Raw genomic sequence first — 26,691 nt, 5'->3', positions numbered from 1 at the left:
TTATGTATAGACAACTGTGGAGCTGGCTATGGAATAGTTGATGGGTTGGATCAACTCACAGAGGGCTTGGTATGTTCCAAATACACACCCCAAAAGGCCCAGGATGCTGATCATGATGTCTTTTGCAATGGTGACACAGCTCATGTCTTCAGGGTAAAAGGTGATGAGCTCCAGGAAGGGCGGGATGATGAGGGCCAGGGCACTGCTGCTCACGGAGCCCACCAGGGAGATGACCAGGTCCAGGCGGGGGATGAGGATGGCTGAGACACCTGCGGGGAAAAAAGAAGTTTAGAATTGCTGAACGTTCCTGCAGGAAGGGAGCCCAGAAACAAACCATTTCTTTGGAGACTTGTGTAATTCTACAGGTGCCTGACAGACCATTGGAGAGGTAGGAAAGGAGCCCATTGTGAACTGGAGCAGAACAGGCACTGTGGCTCTGGACTCCCACCTCTGTTTTAGCTGCCAAAACATGCTCTCCTTTTCTGTTTTATCTATTGGGTTTTTCACATATAATATTTATTGAAAAGGATCCTCTACTACCTATCTATTATAACCTTGTCATCACAGAGCTGGGGAAATCTAGAGCTCTAGAGGGAATGGGTTGTGCCCAAGGTCACACAGAGCTGAGATGAGAAGCCACTGAAATGTCCAATCTAAGGCCCTTTCCACCCTACTAGGTTGCCTCTAATGTACGTGAAAGAACTTGATATACAGTAGGTGCTTGATAAATGCTTGACTCTTGCCCAGGCACTGCATCTACAGTGAATATGTACTAATCTACGCAATATAGTCGCTGTCTAGAAGCAAGGATGGATAAACAATGAGAGATGGCTCTGCTGCTCTCAGTCTCTCAACCACTGGTTTTCCTACTCTTAGAAGGAAACTGGTAATTACGGAGAATATAAAACATGCAGACAGCATTAGGCGACTCACTCACCACCTCTTCTCTTCCATAGACACTCTTAGATTTCCACCTTTTATACATACAGTGAACATATATCATGGATTTTCGAGGGGAGTCCAATTTTGATAATATTTGAATGAATAGACATAAATTATGTGACAACTTTATACAGCCATGTGATTTTCCTATGAATAAATTAGGGAAAACCAGTTCTGGAAAGCACTCAGACTAGCTTTCTGGGTCTTCAAGAAAACATCACCTCTTTCTGAAATTGCTCCAGCACATCTAACCAGAGAACAAGAGAGACTCATAGACTCTCACGGTTGAGAATCCATCACCTCTCTGATGGGATGATCCTCGTCCACAGCTTTCCTTTATCAGATATTTAATAAATTGCTTACTGGAGGAAGTACAGAGAAAATTCAGTGTCTGTTCTTTAGGAGAGCTCATGCAGGCAGGGCAGAGAGAAGACACGCTCAAGGAAAAGCTATAATGCAAGGTGGACTGGAGGAGTGCTCTAGAAGGGTCAGATCTGGTCATGCTAACCCATTGCTGTGGGCCCTTCCCCACTGCCTGATCTCCTTAGCACAAGGTCCCTTAGGACTTGGGTCCTGCCAAATCCTCTGGCTTCGTGTCTTATCACTCATTATGCTTTCAGTTCTCCAGAGAGGCCATATGTAAGCACTTGCCTCCAATCTGTGCAGAGCCTGCTCACTGCACGTGGTACATTCTCCACTGCTCCACCTGCCTCCTAATTATCTTTTAGATCTTAACTGAAACATCACTCCAGTGGAGAGGACTTCCTGACTTGGCCCAGGCTAAGTTATAGGATCTTCTCAGGTGCTCTTAGGGTAGCCTCTTCTTACAGTCTTAACTATCCTCTGGTACATCACTGTGTACCATCTTAACATTCATCACAATGTGCTATAATTATTTGCCTGCATATATTTCCCACTCAAACTATAAGCCTCATGAGAGCAGGAGCCATGTCTTTTTCATGATTCATTATTGTATCCCTAGCACCTAGCACAATGTCAGGCACATAGTAGGTGTTCAACAAATGATTACTGAATGAAGGATAACAGAATTGACAGATGAATAAAAGAGGAAGAAGTGGTCATTCAGCACGGAACAGAAGCAGGACATGTCATTGAAAGTCAGCTGTCTCTAGTGATGCTCTCTCCCTGATACCAAGTGGCCTGAACTACTCAGCGTTTCTCTTCAATGTACACCCTTCCTATTGGGAATGATTTCAAAACAATATATTTACAGGTTCCTGATGTCTTGGCACAGACTGGGAACTCTCTGTAACAACACCTTAAGCCAAGCAGGTATGCTGTTTCTGCTTATAGAACTCCAGTTATGTGGAATATAGCATCTGGTAGTATATTGTTCTGCTGGTCTGCTCCAAGATTTACACACTTTCTCCTGACCCTGAACTGAGATGGGATTCCCTCAACTTTAAATGCTGACTCCTGGAGACTTTAAAATGAAATTTGCTCTCTCTCTTGCACAATAATCCCACAGGTGTTTGAGAACAGATATAGAATTTCCCCAAGCCTTTGCTTCTCCAGGCAAAACCTCCATAGTTCTTTCCCTCATTCTTCATGGGACACCTGCTTTGATCTTCTTTCTCTGAATATGCTTCAGAGAAAGAGTGTCCCAGCCCTGTTCACAATGTTTCCCAAACATCTACAATGGCACCTGATGTAGAATGAATGAGGTAATGAATGGATGAATGAATGGAAGGGAGCAGGAAGGAAGAAAGGGAGGGACAGAGGAAGGGAGGAGAAAATGACTTCCAAGACTGTAACAAATTAGCCCCTTGGGGTTTTTCTCTATAGTTAAACACCACTTTAAGGAGACTTGACCTTAATTTATGATAGGAAGGAATATGGCACAATGCAAAACACAGACTTTGGTGCTACACAACCTGCATTCAAATCCCAGCTCTGTCGCTTAGCAGCTGTTTATGATGTGAGCATGTTACTTAATTTCATGGGTCATAGTTCCTTCAATTGGTAATATTACATAGTTAGGCTGTCATGAGTATTAGATAATGTCAGTGCTGTGCCTGACATATAGGAGGCATATAGGAATGAATAAATGACGCTTCTTTCTCCCTCAAACCAGTCAATGTATTCTTTCCATGTGTAGACAGTAGAGATTACTATAACATTTACTATGTGACAGTTCTGTTAAGCCCATTTTTCAGTTGGAAAGTTGCGGTTCCGGGAAGTGAAATATCTTGCTTGGCTAGTGGCCGAGCCAGTGATGGGGGTAGCTGTCAATGTGGCTCCTGGCCACAGCTTTGGGCAAAGAGAGCCCTTTTATCTTACTCACAGATCAGACAGACCAAGGCCGTGCGGACAGACAGGTCTGCAAACAGCACCCAGCTCTCTGACACCTGGGAGATGACGACGGAGATGATGATCTCAGCTGGCACGTGGAACTGGAGGGCATAAGTGAAGAAGATGCCGATGGAGTACATCAGCTTGACCGACTGGTACAACCTGCAGAGAGAGGGACAGCACGTGAAATTAGACGTGGCTCCTGGGCAGGGCCGCACAGGACTCATCCACTGCCTGGAAGCTGGGACTTGTTGAGTTATAGAACTGCCTAACTTCCATTGACTCAGCCTGACCCGCCACCAGAGCCACCTGGGAAGCTTACTAAAAGTGTACATTCTTGGAGATTCTCATTCAATAGGCCTGTGACTCAGGAATCTGTGCCTTTTTTTTTTCTTTTACTTTTTAAAAAAGGTATACCTGTATGGAGTAAAATTCACAGTACAAAGGTCATACCAGGACTCCCTCTCACCTTTGATTCCCAGTCTCCAGTTCCTCTCTCCACAGGCAACTCTTCGAACAATTTTCTTGAAGCCCTTCCAGAAATAGTGTAGATACAAACTTACACAGAATGTAGGTACACACACACACACACACACACAAACACACAGAAGCATTCTCTACACACCATTGATCTCTGTTTTTAGTCATTAAATATTTCTTAGAGATTGTTCCCTATCAGTACACACAGATACATAGATCTGGCTCTTCTATTTAATAGCTGCTTGACATTCCAATTGCATGGATACACTATAATTTTTTAACCAGTCTCCAATTAATGGATATTTAGATTATTCCTAGTCTTTTGCCAGTAAACAATGCAGTAAAGAATATGCTTGTACATATACCTATGCACATACAGTATACGACCCCAGAAGTAAAAATGTTGGGTAAAAGTATATGTGATTTAATATTTTGATAGCTCTCAGAAAAGGGTACTGTCATACACTGTTGTAAATTAGTGCAGCCACTGTGGAAAACAGTATGGATGTTCCTCAAAAAACTAAAAACAAAACTACCATATGACCCAGCAGTTCTACTCCTGGGTATGTAACTGAAAAAAAAAAATTAAAACACTAATTCAAAAAAATACATGTACCCCCATGTTCAACGCAGTGTGTATATACATATATATATGTATGTATACACACACACACACACACACAGATACACACAATGGAATACTACTCAGTCATAAACAAGAATGAAATTTTACCATTTGCAAAAACATGGATGGACTTGGAGGGTATTATGGTAAGTGAAATAAGTCAGATAGAGAAAGACAAATACTGTATGATGTCACTTATACGTGGAATCTAAAAAATAAAACAACTAACGAATATAACAAAAAAGAAGCACATTCACAGATATAGAGAACCAACTAGTGATTACCAGTGGGGAGAGGGATGGGGGAGGGGCAAGATAGGGGTAGGGGATTAAGAGATACAAACTACTGTGTATAAAATAAATGAGCTACAGGATATATTGTACAACACAGAGAATATAGCCAATATTTTATAATAACTATAAATGGAATATAATCTTTGAAAATTGTGAATCACTATGTTGTACACTTGTAACTTATATAACATTATACATCAACTATACCTCAATAAAAAGAAATAAAATAAAAATAAAAGTTTGATAGCTCTTGACATATTGCACATTTGTTGTCCCAGCATAATGGAGTGCTTGCTTCCCTCCATCCTTGGCAAAACACGGTATGTGAACACATGCTGGTTTGTGCCATTGTATTTTGTAAAATTGGCATTTCTATGATTATGAGGGAGACAAGAGTAGCTTTTCAAATATATAAAATGTCACTTTCTGAGTTGCCTGTGAACTGTTTGCTCAGGCCCATTTCTCCTTGGGTTGTTGGTCTCTGGTTATTGGGAGGGGATATTTGTTCATTCCTTTTTTTTTAATATATAACTATGTTTATTCTTTTTTAATGATATTTAATTTATTTATTTTTGGCTGCGATGGGTCTTCGTTGCTGTGCATGGGCTTTCTCTAGTTGTGGCGAGTGAGGGCTACTCTTTGTTGCAGTGTGCGGGCTTTCATTGCTGTGGCTTCTCTTGTTGTGGAGCACGGGCTCTAGGCACGCGGACTTCAGTAGTTGTGGCACGTGGCCTCAGTAGTTGTGGCTCACGGGCTCTAGAGTGCAGGCTCAGTAGTTGTGGCGCAGGAGCTTAGTTGCTCTGCGGTATGTGGGATCTTCCTGGGCCAGGGCTTGAACCCGTGTCCCCTGCATTGGCAGGCGGATTCTTAACCACTGCGCCACCAAGGAAGCCCTGTTCATTCCTTCTTTAAGGCTCTTCTGGAGAATCTCATCACCAGCCAGGTTCAGAGAAGCTGTGAGGTCCTCACGGCACCCGATGCCCGTTTTTTTCCAGCTGATATCCCAGAAGGAAAGCACCCGCCCTGCCCAAGGTAGCTAGTGGCAGCCTGAATTACCCAGAATAAGAACAGCATATTAGGCTGATATCTTATTCGTGTAAAATAGGTCACAACTTCAAAGAAATTCCATGTTTATTATCTCATCTCGTCATTACCACAACACAGTGAGGTGGGTGGGACTGGTCACATTTTTCTCATTTTACAGCTGTGGCCTTATGGGAAATGAATGCCCCACCATCCTACTCACTTCCAAAAGACCAAGGCTGTGGGGAGACATAGCAGTGATAATAGCTAACATGCAATGAGCACTTACTGCGTGCCAGACAATTTTCTAAGCATTTTATGTATATTAAGCCAATTCACCCTCACAGTCACTCCCTGAGATAGCATGGCGGTCATTTGCGCTGCTCGCCAAATACCTCCCAGTCTTCCAGACACATGGTAGAATTTCACTTCCCTGCCTCTTGGAGTGAGGCGTGGCCACTTGCTTTGACTGATGAAGTGTGAGCAGAAGAGACATATGTCACTTCCTAGAGAAGCTTTAGCAGCTTCATGGTAAAGGGTATGATTCAATGTGCCCTTTGCCATGGAAACCACCAATGTTTCAGGGAGTGGTTATTCCATCAGTCTGGGTCTTGGAGTGGGGATGGTGCAGAGTTGAGCCCCAGCCATCCCATAATGGACATGTAGCATGAACATACAATTAAGCATTTGTGTGTTCAGCCATTGAGATTTTGGAGTGGTTTATTTTATTACCAGAGCATAACCTATCCTGACTGATACAAATAGGCGAGAGTATTATCCTTATTTTATGGAGGATGGAAATGAGGTCTGCAAGATTAGGTTAGCTTATCCAAGGTCATGTGAGAACCAGGATCAAATCCCATTGCTCAGGTGTAGAATCTGTGCTCTTAAACACTTGGTTCTACTGACTGCTTAGTCATTCTGCACCCAATACTGCCAGAATAATGACAATAGCTAATACTCGATGAATGCTACGTGCCAGTCCCCAAAACGCTTCCTGGATGAATGAATGAATGAATAAGTGAATCAACGACTGAATGCAAGAACTCCAGTCCAAGAACCAAGTGGGGCATAGCAATGGCAGCTTAGGCCCATTTCTGGAATTGGGGTCCTGAGTAGCAGTCCACATGCAGGCCCCTCAATCATTACTCTGGAGTTATACTTTTTGTTGTTGCTATTTCTGTTTCATAGACACTCCCAGATCATTCCTGTTTGATAGCCTGTGAACCACAGAGTCAGACAGATTCAGTTTCAAGTTTCAAATTCTCATGAACAGTGTGAGCTGGGCAAGTTACTTACAGCCTCTCCACATATCAACTTTCTTATCCATTCAATGGATTGATAATAATAATGCTAACCATAGGGCTGTTGAGAGAATTAAATAAGATAATATACAATGCCTGGGTTATTAAACGTACCTGTTATTATACTACTAATACTAGCAGTTAATATTTGTTGCTAATGGTAACTCAGGGATGCCACATTCTGTTGCTAAGACTCAGACCCTGTGACTCCCCTCCCCTTCCCCCCAAGCCCAGATGGGCAGGGACTTACCAGCAATTGGGCAAGTTGAGGGTGATGCTGGCCTGGGTGTTCGACCCAAACTTCATGTAGCCCAGTGTCCCCAGGCAGATGTAGAGGACGATGACAAGGGACATGCCCAAGTACAGAACAAAAGAAAACTGCTGTGAATGCTTCATCTGGTTTTTGAGACAGAACCTAGAGATGAAAGGAGGTTGAGAAAGAAAAGGTAGAAAGAAAGCTAGCAGGTTCCCCCACAAGCACAGACATCCTTCTCCAGGAAGCCCAGAGTCAGGAAGGGGCCGCACCCCCTTTCATCTTCTCCCACATTTTCTACAGCCAGGAGTGCCCCACTCCATCTGGGCTGATGGTAAATTCCCACTCAGTTTTCAAGGCTTGGTGTGGTGTATGGGGCAGGTGGCACCCTGTAAATGGGTACTGACTTTCCCTTCCACCAGGAGAAGATCATATTCTGCATTTTTCATAAATACTACTATTTAGACACCTAGAACAATGACTGGCTTTCATACAGAGCACTAGGGACCATTCCCTCAAACCCTACACCCATCTTACCATACCGACGCCTTCAAACGTGAAGATGGCTGTACCGATGAACAGCAAGAAAGTCTTCCAGCTTGCCATCAAGGGTAGGTTCCTGGGAACTGGAATCTCCTGAAAGGAAGTACAAGAAGGGCATTCATTGTGCCAAGGTGGAGAAGTCACCCCAAATCTGGTAGAGAGCTGGGCTTGCCCGACATCAACAGAGACAGTGTTAGAAGCACCCATGAGATATCTACAGCTGAGTCAGCCTTCTCAACTATTAAACAAGTTACTTATTTTTATTGTGGTAAAATATACATGGCATAAAAGTTACCATTTTAAACACTTTTAAGTGTATAATTCAGTGGCATTAAGAGCCTTCACATTGTTGTACAACCATCACTACATTCCATCTCCAGAACTTTATCATCATCCCCAGCCGAAACTCTGCACCCATTAAATAATAACTCCCTATTACCCAGCCCACTGGTACCCCTATTCGATTTTCTGTCTTTATGAATTTGACTATGCTAGGTACCTCTTACAAGTGAAATCATATAATATTTGTCTTTTTGTGGCTGGCTTATTTCACTAAGCATAATGTTCTCAAGGTTCATCATGTTGTAGCATAAATCAGAATTTCATTCCTTCTTAAGGAATACATTGTATATATTTACATTTTGATTTACCACATGTTTACATGTGGTGAAAATGGAACCCAGGGAGACGAAGGGAACTGTCCAAGGCCACTCTGCAAGTGAGTGGCACAGCCCAGATAAGAATTCAGGTCTTCTGTTTTCCACTTCTCTAATACCTCTTTCCCATCACTTCTCTCAGAGCCGTGGTCTTCTGGCTGGCACAGTAGCTATCACAGATCTAGATGGAATGATTATTTTAATAGACTCCTGTGGGAAGAATAATGTCTACATCCTAATCCCTGGAACCCTGAATATGTTACATTACATGGCAAAGGAGAATTAAGTTTTCAGACTGAATTAAGGTGGCTAATCAAGCTAATTTTATTTATTTATTTCACAGTATTATATATTATATTTGAGAAGAAATTATTCCTAAGAGATTCATGTCATCCTTGAGATAAATGGGAATTTCCAAATATTTCAAATCCAAGTTTGGGAATACAATTGGGAGAGTACGAAAATGACAAAGGGAAAAACTCTTGGATATCAGAGTTATCACAAAACTTAAAGGTGAGTTACGTGAACTGTATAGAGTCAAAATCAAAGTAGAAATTCCAAGAAAAATAGAAGAGGCATGTTCTACTTCCACAATCTGATCAAAGACTGGCAACACTGGGCTCAGGCTTTGAGCTCTGCTATCACAGGCACTTCTCAAGCCCTTAGGACAATAGGACCTTTTATAGTTTCCTTTCCAAAGAGCAATTTCAGGCCCCTCTTTAAGTCTTTATTTCTCAGACTAGATGGAGGGATTCAGCACGGGTGTGATCACAGCATACATCACTGAGGCTACTGCACTTGAATGTGAGCTGTGAGCAGCAGCAGAGCTACTGTACACTCCTATGCCTGTGCAATAAAATAAGGAGACAACTGAGAGGTGAGATGCACAGGTGCATAATCCTTTATACTTCCCCTGACGTTAATTTTAAAATAACGAGGTTATCCTGGATTACCTGGGTAGATTCAACGTAATCACAAGGGACTTAAAAAGTGGAAGAGAGAATCAGAAGAGAGAACCAGAGATGGCAGCATGAGAAAGACTTGGCCTGACATTGCTGGTTTTGAAGAGGGAAGTGGGCCATGAGCCAAGGCATGAAGCTTCTAGAAGCCAGAAAAAGCAAAGAAACAGGTTCTCCCCACAAGCCTCCAGAAAGAAATGCAGTCCTGGTTTTAAAGAGGGAAGTGGGCCATGAGCCAAGGCATGAAGCTTCTAGAAGCCAGAAAAAGCAAAGAAACAGGTTCTCCCCACAAGCCTCCAGAAAGAAATGCAATCCTGCCCAGTGAGACCTCCAGAACTCTGAGATAATTTTGTGTTGTTTTAAGTCACCAGATTTATGGTAATTTGTCGTAGCAGCAGCAGGAAACTAATACAACCCCAGAGACTTTCAAAGAAATGAAACTATAATGGTGAAATTTCAGGGCCTGTAATGATAGCAAAGCATGGGCTTGGGAGGCAAAATGACTGTAATGAGTGGAAAAATTACTTTCTGTTTATCAGTTTTCTTGTCTGTGGACTGAGGATAAAGTAGTATTACTTCCAAAATAGCATCATTGTGAAGATTTAATGAGTTAATCTATGTAAAGAACTTGGCACAAAGTAAATCGAATTCCTTTATCATCCATGTATCCCTTGTCAACCTATCACTGCTACAATTTTGGTTGGTTATTTGATTAAGATTTATTACCCCAAGTGATTGTAACCTCCATGAAAGCAGACACCCCATCAATTTTACTTACTACTGAATCCCCACCCCTTGCACAATGCCTGGGTCATAGAAGCTATCAATGACTATTTGCTGAATGACCCATTGTCCAGTGTGACGATAATGATGATGATGGTGACTAGCTTTTATAGTTTGTCGGGCAGGTGTTCACGGACATCACTTTGGCAGGGGCTGCTCAGAGCAGGAGGTCACCTTCCTCACTCTCATCTGCCCATGACACCAGTGACCCTCCCCAAGGGTCTCAGAAGCCCTGGACATTGACCCCCTCCTGTGGTGGTTTTGGGCACAGACCTGCACGATATACTCCAAGATCAGAGCCATGCTCCCCAGGGTGGTGATACTGGCCAGTGCTGAGAAGACGGACAGCACCCTCAGGTTTTGGATAAACACCAGCAGGATCAGAAATGGCAGGATTGTCAGCATGTAGAAACGAATGTCCAGGGTGGAGGTCAGCACCAGGATCTTCCTGGGTTGGCAGGTGTTGGAGGTCACGTAGGCTTCTTCCACCATCTGATGTGGAGCACAAGGAAGGGCAGTGTAGTTAGAGGTGACACATTAACACAGGATGCCATTAAGTTTCAATTTCAGATAATTAACACATAACATTTTAGTAAAAGTATGTCCCAAATATTACATAAGGACATACCTGTAGTAAAAAAAAAAATTATGCTGCTTATCTGAAATTCCAATTTAACTGGGTGTCATATATTTTTATTTGCCAAATCTGGTAACCCTAAACCATAGTACCCATGACTGTGACAACCAGAAACCCTTAGAATCATCAAATCTCAAGCCTGAAGGGTCCTTTTGTCATCTAGCCAAAGCTCTTCTTCCGTACCAAATGGTTTTCTTTCAATCATCCAGAGAATAGGAATTGATTACACAGGAATATCTTCTTGAACTTTAGATAGCCCTAAAAGTTAGAAAGTTCTGAATATTGAGCAAAATCTGTCTGTTTGAATATTCCATCTATAATGCCTGTCATAGTTCTGGCTGTTTGAGTGCATGAAAACAAGTATGCTTCCTTTATTCCATGAAAGCAAGAAAGAATGTTATGGTTGATTTATAATGCCTGTTAGGAATGCAATGAGGGCAATGTTGCAACTTGTTTGCCTTAATTTAAGTCTTCTACATGACAATCTTGAGCTGCCTAAAGAAAAGCTCACCAACACTTTTCAGGCTAAAAATTCTCAATTATTTCTGATTGGACAGGATTGCAAGCCTCTCTTTCCATCCTGGTTACACTCCTCAGATGTTGATTCGGCTTCCCTGTGATCCACTTAAAGAGTGATTCCCAGGACTGAAAGAACTCCCAAGTGTAGTCTGACTAGGGAGTAGAAATGAAGCCCTCTCTTCCCATGATCCAAAAACTATAATTTTGCTAATGCAACCCTAGCAGCAGGAGGTCTGCTTTCCCCCACTCTGCCCAAAAGGGGCCTCTTTACCTGTTGTAAATTGTCTGCCATAAACATAAAATAAACACTGCAGAAGCCCAACTGGGTGATGATTAATAAAAAGCTGACAGTGTACCTGAGAAGGAAAACAAGAGGCAGACAGAGGGAGAAACAAATTATTTTTAAATGCATTTTTTGAGACAATTATTTCTTTTATTATTTCTAGTATTTCCTCATTTTTTAATTTTGAAAAATTTGAAGTCCACAGTAAAAGTTGAAAGACTAGTGTAATTAACATCCATATACAGTTTAACTAGATACACTGATTGCTAAAGTTTAGCCCTAACTGCATTAAATATGTATGGATGAATGTGTTTATCCATCCATACACACACACACACACACACACACACACATGCATTTTTTCAGAACTACTTGAAAATTGCAGATATTATAACACGTCAACCCTAAAGACCATAACATAGTCCTCCCTTAGGACTATGATGTCCAGAAAATCAACTTCAGTATACTCAGATATATAGTCCATATTTTAAATAACCCAATTCTCTCCAAAGTATCTTTTATAGCTGTTTAAAAAATTTTTTTGATTCAGGATCTAATCATGCTTCATATGTGGCATTCGGCTATGTTTGTTTAGCATTTTTTTTCAGGTAGAGCTGCCCTGTACATATCCACCTTTTTTGTTTCCCGTGACATTGGCTTTTTGGGAAGAGTCTAAGCCATCTGTCTTGTAGAATGTCCCACATCGTGGACTTACGTGACTGTTTCCTCGTGACTCAGAGAAGCAAGCACACACGTAGGTGATACTCTATACTTGTGTTTCATCACATTGGGAGGCACAGGATGTCCACTGTGATGGCGAATGCTCGGCCTCTCTATTGAAAGTGTACATTTCCTACTTTGCAACCTGGAGGTAAAAACTTTGAGATGCCACAAATAGCCTATCCTCCTCAACCCAAGGGTTTTAACATTCATTGATGATCCTTGCTGAATCAGTTATTTCACTGGTGGTTGCAAGGTGGTGATTTTCTAGTTCTGTCATTTTATCTAAGTTTATTAGCTAATGTCTAAGAAAGATATATTCTCCTTTCCTCTTTTTTTATCACAGTAAATTGACATTAATTATTCTCTATTTAATATATTAAACTCTGTTATTGTCATTATTCTTTTGGATTCTTAAATTGTCCCATATTTGGAGATGCATTTATTTACTTTAATAAATTTATTTATTTTATTTATTTATTTTTCGCTGCGTTGGGTCTTCCTTGCTGTGAGCAGGCTTTCTCTAGTTGTGGTGCACAGGCTTCTCATTGCAGTGGCTTCTCTTGTTGTGGAGCATGGGCTCTAGGCACATGGGCTCAGTAGTTGTGGTGCATGGGCTTAGTTGCTCCGTGGCATGTGGGATCCTTCCAGACCAGGGCTCGAACCCATGTCCCCTGCATTGGCAGGCGGATTCTTAACCACTGCACCACCAGGGAAGCCCTGCATTTATTTTTTAAGAGAACAAAAATATGTTCCTCTACTTAGGTTCTAAGGTTTAGATCCATGTTTTTCAAGACTGGGTTGTAGTAACCATTGCATCAGAATCATCTGAGGTTTATGGTAAGAATACAGAGTCCTGGCTCTCATATCAGCCTACTGAGTCAGAAGCTTGGCAGTGTCATATGAGACTTCAGAATAGAGATGTTTTTTTCTCTTTACTGTTGAGATTTTCAAACATACATGAAAACAATGATAATTCAATGACTCCTCGTGTCCTCATCCCAGGTTCAACAATTAACTTTTTGCCAATCCTCTTCCATCTATTCCTTCACCCCCACTGAACACAAGCTTATTTTGTTGGTGTATCTGAAGCGAACTGGAGATGTCAAGTCATTCCACCTGTAAATAATTCAGTATGCAGCTTTAATGGACAAGAATTTAAATAAAATATAACCATCATGTCCTTAATCACCCCTTACAAAACTAACACTAATTTCTTATATCACTTAATAGTCCATCCATAGTCAGATTTTTCCAATTTTTTCAAAAATGTCTATTTCACAGTTGGTTTCTAAACAAGTCTATTCATTGCATTTTGTAATTAAGTCTCAAGTTTTTTTGTTTGTTTTTTTTTTTGCGGTACATGGGCCTGTCACTGCTGTGGCCTCTCCCGTTGCGGAGCACAGGCTCCAGACACACAGGCTCAGCAGCCATGGATCACAGGACCAGCCACTCCATGGCATGTGGGATCTTCCCGGACCGGGGCACGAACCCATGTCCCCTGCATTGGCAGGCGGACTCTCAACGACTGCACCACCAGGGAAGCCCCAAGTCTCAAGTTTTTTAGTCTGCTATATTCCCCTTGCCTTATTTATTTTTTCCCTTGCAACTTTAATTTTTTTGGTTGGTGCTGAAGATACCAGAAAATTGCCCTGTAGTACGTTTCACTTTCTAGATTCAGATGATGAATTCATAATGTCATTTATCTTGTTCTTCTATCCCGTGTTTCCTGTAAACTGATATTAGATCTAGTGGTTTGATAAGACTGAGGTTCTTCATTTATCTTTCTGGCAAGGGTACTTCAGAGGTGGTTCTCTGTACTCCCTACAGTATCCTATTATAAGACACACCATGTCCAGTTGTCCCATGTCTAGACATGAGTCGATGACTACATGGGGTCAGGTGATGCCAGTCTATTCTTCCTTTATAGTTTTCCAATGACCTTTCACAATAAGCATCAATTGATGACTGTTGCTTATGTGGAATAGGTAATTTTTAATCAAACTCCCCAGGTATTTCTTAGCATACTAAAAATTACAAATCATTTGTTTAAATAAAATAGTTTCCCAATTCTTTCTCAGCTGCTGGGCCTCCAGAGAAATGGCACAGTATAGTGGATGAGAGCTGAATGTTCTGGATTTCAGTTGTTGCTCTGATCCCTGGGTAACCTGAGCAGCCTTATTGTTCTATATGGTCTTCATTTTCCTCCACTTGAATAGGCATGGATATAGTGATCTCCAAGGAGCCTTCCTGCCTGAAAGTTTTATTCAGGATGTCATCAGAAGCTGATAAATCTTCGTGAGAAAGGATGGACAATTGCGAGGTCTCCATTATTACTGCCCCGTGCCTTTCCTGTCTGAAAATCAGAGTGACTCCTGATTGGGAGATCAGTGACCTTCTGACATTCCCAAGAGAGGAGCTGCAGGAAGGATCTTGGCAGGTGAGGGACTAACTCCTGAGGGGCTCTGCTGGGAAACGCTACCATGTTAGGTGCTTGGTCAAAACTCTGCTTCACCAGTATCTACACCTGTGATCTTGGACACATTATTTTGTCTCTGTGAGCCTTTATCACCATATTTCCTCCCAATAAAGATACACCTGCCTACCTCACAAGGTCATTGAGATGATCAGAGGAGATCAGACAGAGAAGAGCATTCTGTACACCATAAACTTTTTATCCAGTGAGGGTTACAACCTAAATGTTCACCATTAGGGGAAGGATTAAATAAAACCACAGGATCCATCTATACTGGGGAACATCGTGAGCCTTACAAAATAATGAGGTCAATCTCTATGTCCCAATGTGGAAAGAAATTAATCATATTATTAGATGAAAGAGCAAATTTGCAAAAAATATTCCAATTAATATACAAGAAAATAAAAACCAAAAAATATATATAATATGTAAGAAAATACAAAACAAAATATATATTTCCATTTGTACACATATATACAGAGAAAAAGTACATGCAGAGAAAAAGTCTAGAGGAATGTTTACTAACTAGATATCAGTGATTACTTCTTGGGTGAAGAATGGGATGGGGGATGGAGCTATCAGAGGAGATTCTCTATATTGTTCAATAGTTTTAAACAAGAACATATTCATTTAAAACTTGTGTTACTAGAAATAAAGAAAGAACAGGCAGTGTTCTAAGACTACTACCTTCCCCACACTGAGTGGGTCCTCAGCCAGGCGTTTGGGCAGGTTTCAAGGCTGTACATCATGGCCTTTCCATAGTTCACAAAAGTTTTTTGCAGTCTAGGGAAAGGACAAGCAATGAATAACTTAAAACATTTTTTTTAAAGTACAATGTACTTCTGAAGTGAGTAATTATTATATATTCATGTATTAATATGGGACATTCTGGTAATTTTCTAGCAACAGTATTATTGAGATATTTTATAATGGTATACTTTTAAAAGTTTCAGAATTCTGCCTCTTTTTTGTAGTTGTCTTTTTTAACACTAATATTTAAGTGGATATTATTATTATTATTTAGGTAGACAGTAGCTGTGAATTGATTAGGTCTGCAAACAAGGGCAGAGAGGATACGAAAGTTGTGAGGTGTGCACACCGGGTTAGAGGGAGGAGAAGGGAGGGGGATGGGGTATGAGTATGGCCAAGACAGTGGTTCTGTCTTTTCTGGACTTACATTCCCTTCTTCCCACTGTTGAGGGTGTTGGAACATTTGGGATGCTTGCCCCGGACCAGACACCATGCAAAGGTAATCTTTAGCCTCCTGCCCAGCACCCCTGTAGGATGTGACACCCCAGTTCCAGCCTATCCCTCTTCCCTCATCCCTCCTTCCCTAGGCGGCCCTTCCTAAGGGACAGGAAGGCCCTGCTGAGGACTGTCAACAGAGCAAGTGGGAGCAAGTTGCCCAGGTCCCTGGAGTTAATTGCATGACTCAGGGGAGTAGCTTGGAGAGGGAAAGGGCCCCAGACTTGTCAGGTACTAGGGTTTAAGTCCCAACACACCCCCTTAGATGGCTGGGAGACCTTGAGCAAGTCTCTTGATACTTCCAGGCTTCAGTGTTTTTACGTGCAGTCTGGGTTTTGGGGAGGAGCCAGTAAGAGATGAATATGGTGATGCACTGAGAACACGGCATGATGCTTCTGTTTTTATTATTACTCAATGCGCTTGGCATATGAAATATAGACGAGGTCACATTGCATAGGACTGGCAAATACATTACTCTGAGGATTGCAAATTCAAAAGCAACGGGGATCAGAAAGGTATCAGTAATGTGGTGAGAAGGGCTGGATATGAGACAGAATAGGGGATAGTGGAGACAGTGTCCTAGGCTCTGGTACAGGTCTTGCTCCAAAAGGGGTTGATCAGGATGTGGCTCCAGCTGAATGATGAAGGAATGAAGCCGCAAAGGTGGCAGAGTGTCTGACTGGCAAGAAGGTACAGATTTTTTTTATGTGAAATCTTCAGGTTTTTAAATGCTGGTGAAAAACAAAAAACCAAGGGACTTCCCTGGTGGCACAGTGGTTAGGACTCTGCGCTCCCAATGCAGGGGGCCTGGGTTCGATCCCTCATCGGGAAACTGGGTCCCACATGCATGCTGTAACTGGGAGTTCACATGCCACAACTAAGGAGCCCATGAGACGCAACTGAGGAGCCCGCCTGCTGCAACTAAGACCCAGCACAGCCAAATAAATAAATAAATAATTTAAAAAACCCAGTAGAAGTCCTCCCAAATATATCTGAAAACCATTGTCAACTCTTAGGCCATGGGTCTATAACCTCTGTATTAGAGGAAAAAAAAAAAAGGAAAAACAAATAATCAAAAGCAAACATCAGGGAAAGGTTGTCATAAATGACAGAGATGTTGGAAACCTGCACGGTGATAAAATGGCCCTGGCAGGCTTGAGGGAAGAAAAAGATTTGCAGATAGGTTAAGGGGTAGAGTCAGACAGGTCTTAGAATACTGGCTCTGCCACTTCCTAGCTGTGTGACCTTCAGCAAGGCATTTAACTCACCTAAGCTTCAGTTTAATCATCTATAAAATGGGAAAAATAGTGCCTACCATAAAATTTTACTGTAAGGAGTAAATAAAAGAAGACTTGCAAAGCTCTTGCCATGTACCTGGCACAGTGTAACTGTGCAATAAATTTAATTGCTGAATGAGTAAATGCTCTTAACAGTGTTTCGTGGGCTGGAAAGTACCACACAGGTTAGGTGTGATTAATATATACTCCAGATACACCTATTTGGGTTATAATTTGACTTTATGAGGAGCTTCATTTAATATCCCTACTTTGACACATGAGGACCTTCTCCACATCTATGAGGACATATTTAGATTTGCCTGCCTTGGGAGAAGCTGAGCCCTGTGGACAGGAAGCCATAAGGCTATTGGCTGTAAAGAATTGCTAATCACCATGAATTGCTAGTTTATGAATATGAAATTCTCAGCATTGCTTATTTTCACTGCATTTGTCTTTTTCTTCTGGAATTTTGCTTTGCCTTACAGTTTTAAATATATAAACGTTGAGTGTTGTATGTATACTTTATTAGGGATTGAGGTGAACTATCCCTGTATTAGGGATATCTCTTAATATCCCTGTGAGCTATTCATCTCATTGCTATGTTTTTTTTACTGTTACTAACTTGTCCCAAGAAGGGTTTACCTGGAAAAAATTCCCCTTCGAAGGTGTATGTATTGGAGTTGGGGGGAGATGGGGGTGGGGAGATTAAGAGGAAAAGAAAGACATCTTAAGTATCTCGCATATTCATGGATATGTATGAGCACATTTGCATCCTTTATCCCTTTTGATTTCTCTAGATAGGGATATTTGGGCTCAGAGAGTGCAGGAGCTTGGCAAAGTTGTCCAGCTAGTTAGCAGCAGAGTTGGGTCCAGACCTAGGAGTTCCCAGTTGGGATTTTAATCACTCCCTCCACCGCCTCTGCAGTATCTAGAGGAGCAGGGGTGGTGGCCTGGAGAGGGGGCCAGCTAATTGGGTCAGCCATCCAGGGAAACTTAGCACACCCTGAGATGGAACCTGGCACCAAGTGACAGAGAAGCAGGACTCTCACCTCTGACTTAGGTGATGAGCACAGTTCAACAGGATGAGCACGCAGTGCACGGTGAGGATCCCGATGGCAAGCAGGCTGAAAGGACCGACCTGGAGGGGAAAGGAGATGTGGGCACAGGGAGCCACAGGTGGATTGCTCCCATACCTGGCCCTCTCCCTGCCTGGGTGCTAGGGTCCCTCTCATAATAGAGATTTGGGGATGAGAGCCCCTGCCTGAATGTCCTTGTGCCCCCAGATGCTCTGGCCTGAATGCCCTTCTTGGCATCACTGCAAAGTGGCTGCCCAACCTGTGCTACAATACTTCTAGTAACAGAGAGCTCACTACCTCCCAGGCAGCCCATGCCTTTCCTCACTGGCCTTTAGTTCCGCTTCTAGATCTCTCATTCCTTCTCACATCCCAGCCCTTAACTCCTCCAAGATGCTTGAAGACCAAGGTTCCTCTTAGGGATTGGCTTCCTTCCTTTAGTACAAAGTTATCAAAAGGGGCACTACTGATATTTTGGGCCAGCTGATTTTTTTTTGTTGCAGGGGGCTGTCCTATACATTGTGGGATATTTAGCAGCATCACTGGCTTCCACCCACTGCATTTCAGAAGCACTCCCTCCCCCTCCTCTCCAAGTTGTGGCAACCAAGAATGTCTCCAGACATTGTAAATGTCTTTGGGTGAGGGGAGGTGCAAAATTACCCTCAGTTGAGAATCACTGCTCTCGTATGTGTACTTTCAATGTCCCTTTTATTTTTGTAACTAAAAATTGTATGTATTTAAGGTGAACAACGTGATTTGATATACATACACAGAGAAATGATGACTAGAGTCAAGATAATGAACACGTCTCCTCCTCACATAGTCTCCATTTTTTTTATGTGTGATGATATTAAAAAGCAGGGCTCATTATTAATCATTATCTCCCAGATGTGATCACAACGGCACAGAGCGAAGAGGGGCTCTCTCACCCTCTTTGTGCTGGACACCTGTGCCTTTATAGATGTGACCTGTGCTAACATCACAAAGAAATTTGAGAGATGAAAAGCACCACTAGATTGCACCAGGATGTAGCCTCCGTATAGCAGAGACTCTTTCGTCTTGTTTAAATCTATATTCCCAGGGCTTAAGAATAGTAGGTGCTCAATATATATTTCTCAAATGAATCATGATTACAGGTTCTGATGGGAGATGGAGGGTACAGAAATCACCCAATAACTCTTAGGAACCAAAAATCAAAGGATAAAAGAGTTATCTTAAAAAGCAAAGACCACACTGGCAAAGAGCGTTTGGTTGAGGGCCATGTGGTAATAATGCTCTTCAGAAGTTCTAGAACCCTGAGAATTCTAAAGGGGTCTCAATGTGACTTTTTTAGACATGAGGGCCACTTTGCAGGCCTGGAGAGAAGGAGAAATTCGTTTCAACTAAATGGAAATAATCTATCTATTCAATTCCATGGACACAAATTGGGACTTCCAGTGTGCCAGTCTCTATAGCAGGTATTGTGGGGAGGTGGAAAGATGAATTAGAGAGTACCTGCCCTCAGAGCTTTCAGTGAGGAAGATAGGTATTTTTTAAAATAAGCACGTTTCATCTTTGTAAGTGCTGGAAGGATTCCAGGTTAGGTAGATAAAAGTTCTAGAAAAACACAAGGTGAAGGAATTTTAATAGGAAACAGTCAAATTTTACAGAGGAGGTGGAGTTCAAAAGACAGAAATAAGGGAGAAGGTAACAGCATAAGCAAGAAGACAGAGGTGGGAGGGCACAGGAAGTGTCAGGGGATTGGTAGAGAATTTGTTAACCTCATCTTCCAAGCCACTTTCTCACAATCAATCACAAACAGTAGTCACAAACTCAAATGCCTGGAGGGGCCAGGCTGCTGATATAAATGAATGAAATAACAAGGATATAATCCTAGGGAGTTGGGAGAACTGTGGCAAAGTAGATTCTGCATCAGTATGCGAGTATGGTGAGTCTTTAGGAACAATGATGGGGAGGGGGAACTGGATGGAGGTGGTCAAAAGGTACAAACTTCAGGGGGCTTCCCTGGTGGCGCAGTGGTTGAGAGTCCGCCTGCCGATGCAGGGGACACGGGTTCGTGCCCCGATCCCGGAAGATCCCACATGCCGCGGAGCGGCTGGGCCCGCGAGCCATGGCCGCGGAGCCTGTGTGTCCGGAGCCTGTGCTCTGCAACGGGAGAGGCCACAACAGTGAGAGGCCCGCGTACAGCAAAAAAAAAAAAAAAAAAAAAAAAAAAAAAAAGGTACAAACTTCCAGTTATGAGATAAAAGGTACTGGGGGTATATTGTACAACACAATGACTGTAGTTAACACTGCTATATGGTATATTTGAGAGTTGCAAAGAGAGTAGATCCTAAAAGTTTTCATCACAAGGAAAAAACATCTATTTTTGTAACTATATGGGGAGATGGATGTTAACTAACTTTATTGTGGCAATCATTTTGTAGTATATGTATGTCAAGTCATTATGCGGTACACCTTAAATTTATACAAAGCTGTATGTCGATTATATCTCAATAAAACTGGAAAAAAAAAAAAAAAGAATGGCTTGTCTCCTCCAAGCATGCTCCATTTAGCTCTGGGTTGGCTCCAGTGGATTGATGCCAATAGGCTCATTTCCTATTCCAAAGGGTGCCCCCCTAAGCAATAGGCTTATTGCCCATTGATAAACAGTACTAAGGACTTAGGGACCCGCCAACCCTTTCTCCCAAATGGGTAGACCTGGTCCCCATTGCACAGGTCCATCTTACCAATAAGCCGGCATTTTTCATGGCCAGAGGAAGTCCCAGGAGCCCTGTGCCAGTGTTGCATTTCAATAAGTGAATCAAGGTTTGCATAATCCTGTAGGGGGAGCATAAGGCAACAAAAGGGTATGTTAGAGGAGGGAAAGGAGACCCAACGCTCAGGCTTCTTTCAGCCTCTCCAGGCACCCTGAGGTGGGAAGACAAAACCAGATGAAGGGGACTCTGGTTTAACTCTCAGTTCCCAGGATCTGTTCTGGAACCTCTGATCAAGGGCTGGTGCTAGTTCAGGTGACTCAACAAATATTTAACACACACTAGGCTCTAAAGAAAAAGTTAATAACCATTGCTACTATTCTGGATAACTCCCTAGTACCAGTTTATTCATTAATGCATTCAACAATTTCTTTCATGATACATTCACTCAAAATTTATTGAGACCTACTAGAAGTTTGGCATTTAGATAGACAATGGAAAAAATAATAAGAATTTTCTCAATTTACAGGTAATTATCACTGCCCAGTCATTTATTAATTCATTCACTAGAAAAAAAAGTCTGCCACCACATATGGAGTATTTATTGGTTCTAGTTCACTCTTTCATCCATTTACTCAACAATATTCACTGCAAACTTATTCCATGCTATGCATTGGATACAATTTAATAACAGTTGCTAAACGTGCATATAGAACACTTACTATGTGCCTGGCAGGGTGCTAGGTACCAGGGTTCTAAATGTTTTCCACACCAGTGCTGGCAGCACCTGCTCAGGCACCACCAGTCCACTGGGGAGGGGGAATGTGGAACAGAATCATGAGAAGAGAATCAAAAAGGAATTGAAATGAAAAGTTGACTGCAAAGGACTGAACTGCGGTACGACCACTGGATTCTGAGTTCTAGCTCTGCCATTAACCGACTGTTTTTGGTCACTATTTTGGGAAGGCCCTTGGCTGCTTACGTCTTCTGTTTATTCATCTTGACCTGCCTACCTCCCAAGGATATAATAAGAATCAGAAGAGGTAATGACATAATGAATCTTGGAATTGTGAAGTGCTTCACAGATGTGAGGCATCATCACCATCAACATCATTATATCATCATCATTATCCTCATTACCACCACCACCTTTGGTTTGGCCTTACAGTGCTCACCTGTTTGAAACGGCTTCCTAAAGAGGAGGCAGAGCTGGGGTGATAGAAAAAAGGCAAGCAAGGGCTGGTTTAAGCAGGTAGTGGGGACCCCTCCTCCTGTATCAAAAGGTACCTGGAGGAGGTCATTGGAGGCACCTCCTTGTGCAGCCTTTGGACTGTCTGGAGGCAGCCCGGAGGGTGGAAATACACTGACCAAGGTCACATGGCGAGTCAGTGCTCACGTCTCCTGGTCTTGTCCTGTTGGTTAGGGTGTCAGGGCTGGGTCAGGTTTTGGCATTTCAGTATTGCCCAGGGAGAGGGCCGGGGCTGAGAGAAGAGAGTGACTTCCTGCATCTCTGTGAGTTCAGACTTTTCACCTAAGCAATGGGGGGAGGTGGGGGTGGTGGTACAAGCTGTCCCTTCACTTCCAACAGTAATTGATATTTCTTGGTAACTGCAATTATTGAAAAATATGTCAAAGCCAAAAAAAAAAACAAAAAACCAAAAACCCACCCTATTTAAAAAAATCTTTTGTCAATTATTTGATAGTAATTTCTCCAAAAGATGTGCCCCCTTCCTGTTCTCCATCCCTCCATCTCTCATTTCTTTCCTACAGCAGCGTCTTGCCCAACCTGATCAAATCCCTTGGGAAGGGTGAGATAAGGGTTTGGAGAAAACATTGCACCTTAGTTAACAGCATCATAGATCAGGGCTGTGAGGAGTAAAACACATGTTGGGAGCTCCCAGGGACTTAAAAAAAAGTTTCTATTTTTTTTCCTTGAAAAATGATACATTGTCATTATAAAAGGAAATACTCAAATTCCACCAGTGGGAAAAAACTACTTTTAACACTTTAACATTCCTCTAGGCATCCTTGTCTTTAAATGCACACAAATTTTACACAAGGAGAACCATTATAATACTGTATTTTAATTTTCTTTATGACTAGTATGTCCTACATATTTTCCCACAACCATAGATTTCCTTCATCACTTCTAATGGCTGTATTGTATCCCACTATGTGTATCATACTTTAAATAATCTCTCATTGTTTCTCAATTGTCAGTATTACAACCAGATCTGAGGTTAAGATCTGGCTTCAATAAAATTATCATGCATACCTGCATTATTATCTCCTTAGGAAAAAATTCCTGGAAGTGGTATTATTGATCAAAGGATTTATTTATTTATATTTACTTATGTTTAAAAAGCCCTAAGAAGAGGAATTCCCTGGTGGCGCAGTGGTTAAGAATCCACCTGCCAATGCAGGGGACACAGGTTTGATCCCTGGTCCGGGAAGATTCCACATGCCACAGAGCAACTAAGCCCGTGCGCCACCATTACTGAGCCCGCGTGCCACAACTACTGAAGCCCATGCGCCTAGAGCCCGTGCTCCGCAACAAGAGAAGCCACTGCAATGAGAAGCACGCGCACCGCAACGAAGAGTAGCCCCGGCTTGCTGCAACTAGAGAAAGCCCGTGTGCAGAAATGAGACCCAACGCAGCCAAAAAACAAAACAAACAAAAGCTCAAAGTAACACCGTATGAAATTCAAAAGGTAAAACAAACTAAAAAAGAACCCCAAAAAACCTTATGTAGTTAACATAAATGTCTTCTATCTCTGCCTCAGTCTCCCAATTCTCTTAGCCAGAAGCAGCCACTACGGCCAGTTGTGTGTGTGTGTGTGTGTGTGTGTGCGTGTGTGTGTGTGCGTGTACTTTAAAAGAAAGCATAGGCCAAGTAAGTATTTGTATGTTTTATATAAATGTGTTAGGATTCGACATATATTACAACATTGCCATCTAGAAAGGTACCAGTTTAATTCTTCCCAAAAGGACATGAGAGAGGGCGTTTCCTGACATCCTTTCAACACTGGGTATTGTCATTTACAATCTCTCTATACCATGGATATTATCTGATCTGATTACTAAATAATAGTCTGATTGGCAATAAAGCCCTGAGGAAAAGAGCCACGTGTCTGAGTTTATGGGAGTAAAAGTAGGGACATGGGGTTAGGAGGTGAACTTCTATTTCCTGGATGGGTTTGTATGAGGAAGCGAGAGGGAGGCTGGTGGGCGGGGAGAGATGGAGAGAGGGAGAGAGAGTATGAATGATAGCAGAAGTCGACAGAGAGGAAAGCAGCTTGAAACTGCTGAAGAAAGAACAGCCAGCCTGAGATAGAAAATTGTTCTGGGAATTGAGAAGCTCACTTTAGGGACTTCCCTGGTGGCCCAGTGGGTAAGACGTCACGCTCCCAACGCAGGGGGCCCGGGTTTCATCCCTAGTCAGGGAACTAGATCCCGCATGTTGCAACTAAGAGTTTACATGCCACAACTAAGAAGTACGCATGCCACAACTAAGATCCCGGAGTGCCGCAACTAAGACCTGGCACAGGTTAAATAAATAAATTACTTAATTAGAAAAAAAAAAGCTCATGTTGGGGATGACTATCTGCGATTTTGCAAAACCTGTGAAACAGGTGTAATACCCAGAGCCACATGGGTCAAACTTCTTAGATTCTGAAGGTTTCATCTTTAATCCACATGTCTCCTGTTCAATGGGAATAAATATGTTAAGAAGAGAGAAGTAGGAAGTTGTGGCCCAGCTCTGTGAAGGCAGCAGTGCCTGACCTCAGATAGAGGAGGGCGGTGCAGCCACTTACGATAATCCATTGGCTTCCTCTTCAGGATGGACACTCTCTGAAGTGATGCTACTTCTACTCTCTGTGACTTGGACCCATCATCCAAGTACTTGGGCTCGCTGTTCTTGTCCCTTGCAAGCAATGAGATCTTCAGCATGGTGGGTAGGTGGTGGTGGCCCAGGGTTAAGGACTGTAACAGCCTTGAACTAGCCTCCCATGGGTTTTTCTCCAGAGGAACCAAGGCTGCAGCACTGAGACGCTGGCTCCTAATTCCCAAGGGTGCCTGGCCCTGGCGCTGGTGAGAGGGGGACGCTGATGTCGATTATATGCCTCACTTGGCTTTGGGGACTTACGAGAGTCTCATCTCAGGATGATCCTCAGGGCTCCTTGTGATTGCCCCGCCACACGCTGGGACTCTCCCGGGCTTTCAGCCCCTCCCAGTTTAGCCCTTAGTGCTTTAGGGCAAAGTGAACTGTGTGACTGGGAGGAAGAAGACACCATTGGACTGGAGGTTCTGGTACCTGGATGTAGGGCCAGGCTCAGGGCTTGTCTGTCTTTGGTAAGGAGGAAACCAGAACTACCTCACAATGGAGGCTGCCCGGCCAATAAGGTGCTGCTGAATCGCAGGACGCAGGTGTGGCTCAATAGAGGGTAATCTGGTTGCAGCCTTCCCTGCGTGGGGGTGGAGTGGCTTTGTTTTTTAATTGATGTGTAGTTGATTTACAATATTATATTAGTTCCAGGTGTACAATATAGTGATTCAAAATTTCTATAGATTAGCCTCTGAAGTTATTATAAAATAATGGCCATTATTTCCCTGTGCTGTACAGTATATTATTTATTTTATACATAGTAGTTTTTACCTCTTAATCCCCTACCCGTCTGATCCCTCCCCCTTCCCCTCTCCCCATTGGTATCCACTAGTTTGTTCCCTGTATCTGTGAGTCTCTTTCCTCACAGTCTGTTATAGTCATTTGTTTGTTTTATTTTTTAGATTCCACATATAAGTGATAACATACAGAATTTGTCTTTCTCTGTCTGACTTATTGCACTAAGCATAATACCCTCCAGGTCCATCCATGCTGTTGCAAATTTTCATTCTCTCTTATGACTAACAGTCCATTGTATATACACCACATCTTCTTTGTCCATTCATCTGCTGATGTGCACTTAGGTTGCTTCCATCTCTTGGTATTTGTAAATAATGCTGCTGTGAACATTGGGGTGTATGTATTTTTTCGAATTAGTGTTTTTGTTTTCTTCAGATATATACCCAGGAGTGGAATTGCTGGATCATATGGTAATTCTGCTTTTAGTTTTTTGAGGAAGCTCTGTACTGTCTTCTATAGTGGCTGCACCAATTTACATCCCCACCAAAAGTGTACAAAGGTTCCCTTTTCTCCACACCCTCACAGCACTTGTTATTTGTGGTCTTATTGATGATAGCCATTCTGACAGGTGTGAGGTGATATCTCATTGTGGTTTTTTAAAAACGTATTTATTTATTTATTTATTTGGTCACGCTGGGTCTCAGTTGCAGCAGGCGGGCTCCTTAATTGTGACTCGTGGGCTCCTTAGTTGTGGTGTGTGAGCTCCTTCGTTGTGGCATGTGAACTCTTAGTTGTGGCACACATGTGGGATCTAGTTCCCTGACCAGGGATCGAACCTGGGCTCCCTGCTTTGGGAGCATGGAGTCTTATCCACTGCGCCCCCAGGGAAGTCCCTGATTGTGGTTTTGACTTGCATTTCTCTGATGATTAGCAATGTTGAACATCTTTTCATGTGCCTGCTGGCCAT

The 26,691-nt window shown here is 42.5% G+C and overlaps 1 protein-coding gene across 1 annotated transcript; it reads right to left on the bottom strand.

Moving 5' to 3' along the window:
* On the bottom strand, positions 1 to 25,051 carry SLC36A3 (solute carrier family 36 member 3; the record flags this gene model as incomplete). The annotated part of the gene is given in 12 exon segments (XM_079701537.1): positions 1 to 269; positions 3,248 to 3,417; positions 7,231 to 7,389; positions 7,391 to 7,395; positions 7,771 to 7,869; positions 10,448 to 10,666; positions 11,602 to 11,686; positions 15,497 to 15,592; positions 18,381 to 18,469; positions 21,134 to 21,224; positions 24,916 to 24,979; positions 24,982 to 25,051. Coding segments are annotated over 12 exon segments (1,416 nt in total).
* Positions 25,052 to 26,691: the final 1,640 nt, after the last annotated feature.

The sequence above is a fragment of the Hyperoodon ampullatus genome (assembly GCF_949752795.1).
Source record: "Hyperoodon ampullatus genome assembly, chromosome: 4".
Classification (NCBI taxonomy): domain Eukaryota; kingdom Metazoa; phylum Chordata; class Mammalia; order Artiodactyla; family Ziphiidae; genus Hyperoodon; species Hyperoodon ampullatus.
The sequence above is the reverse complement of the archived record's forward strand: the minus strand, read 5'-3'. Positions and strand labels throughout refer to the sequence as shown.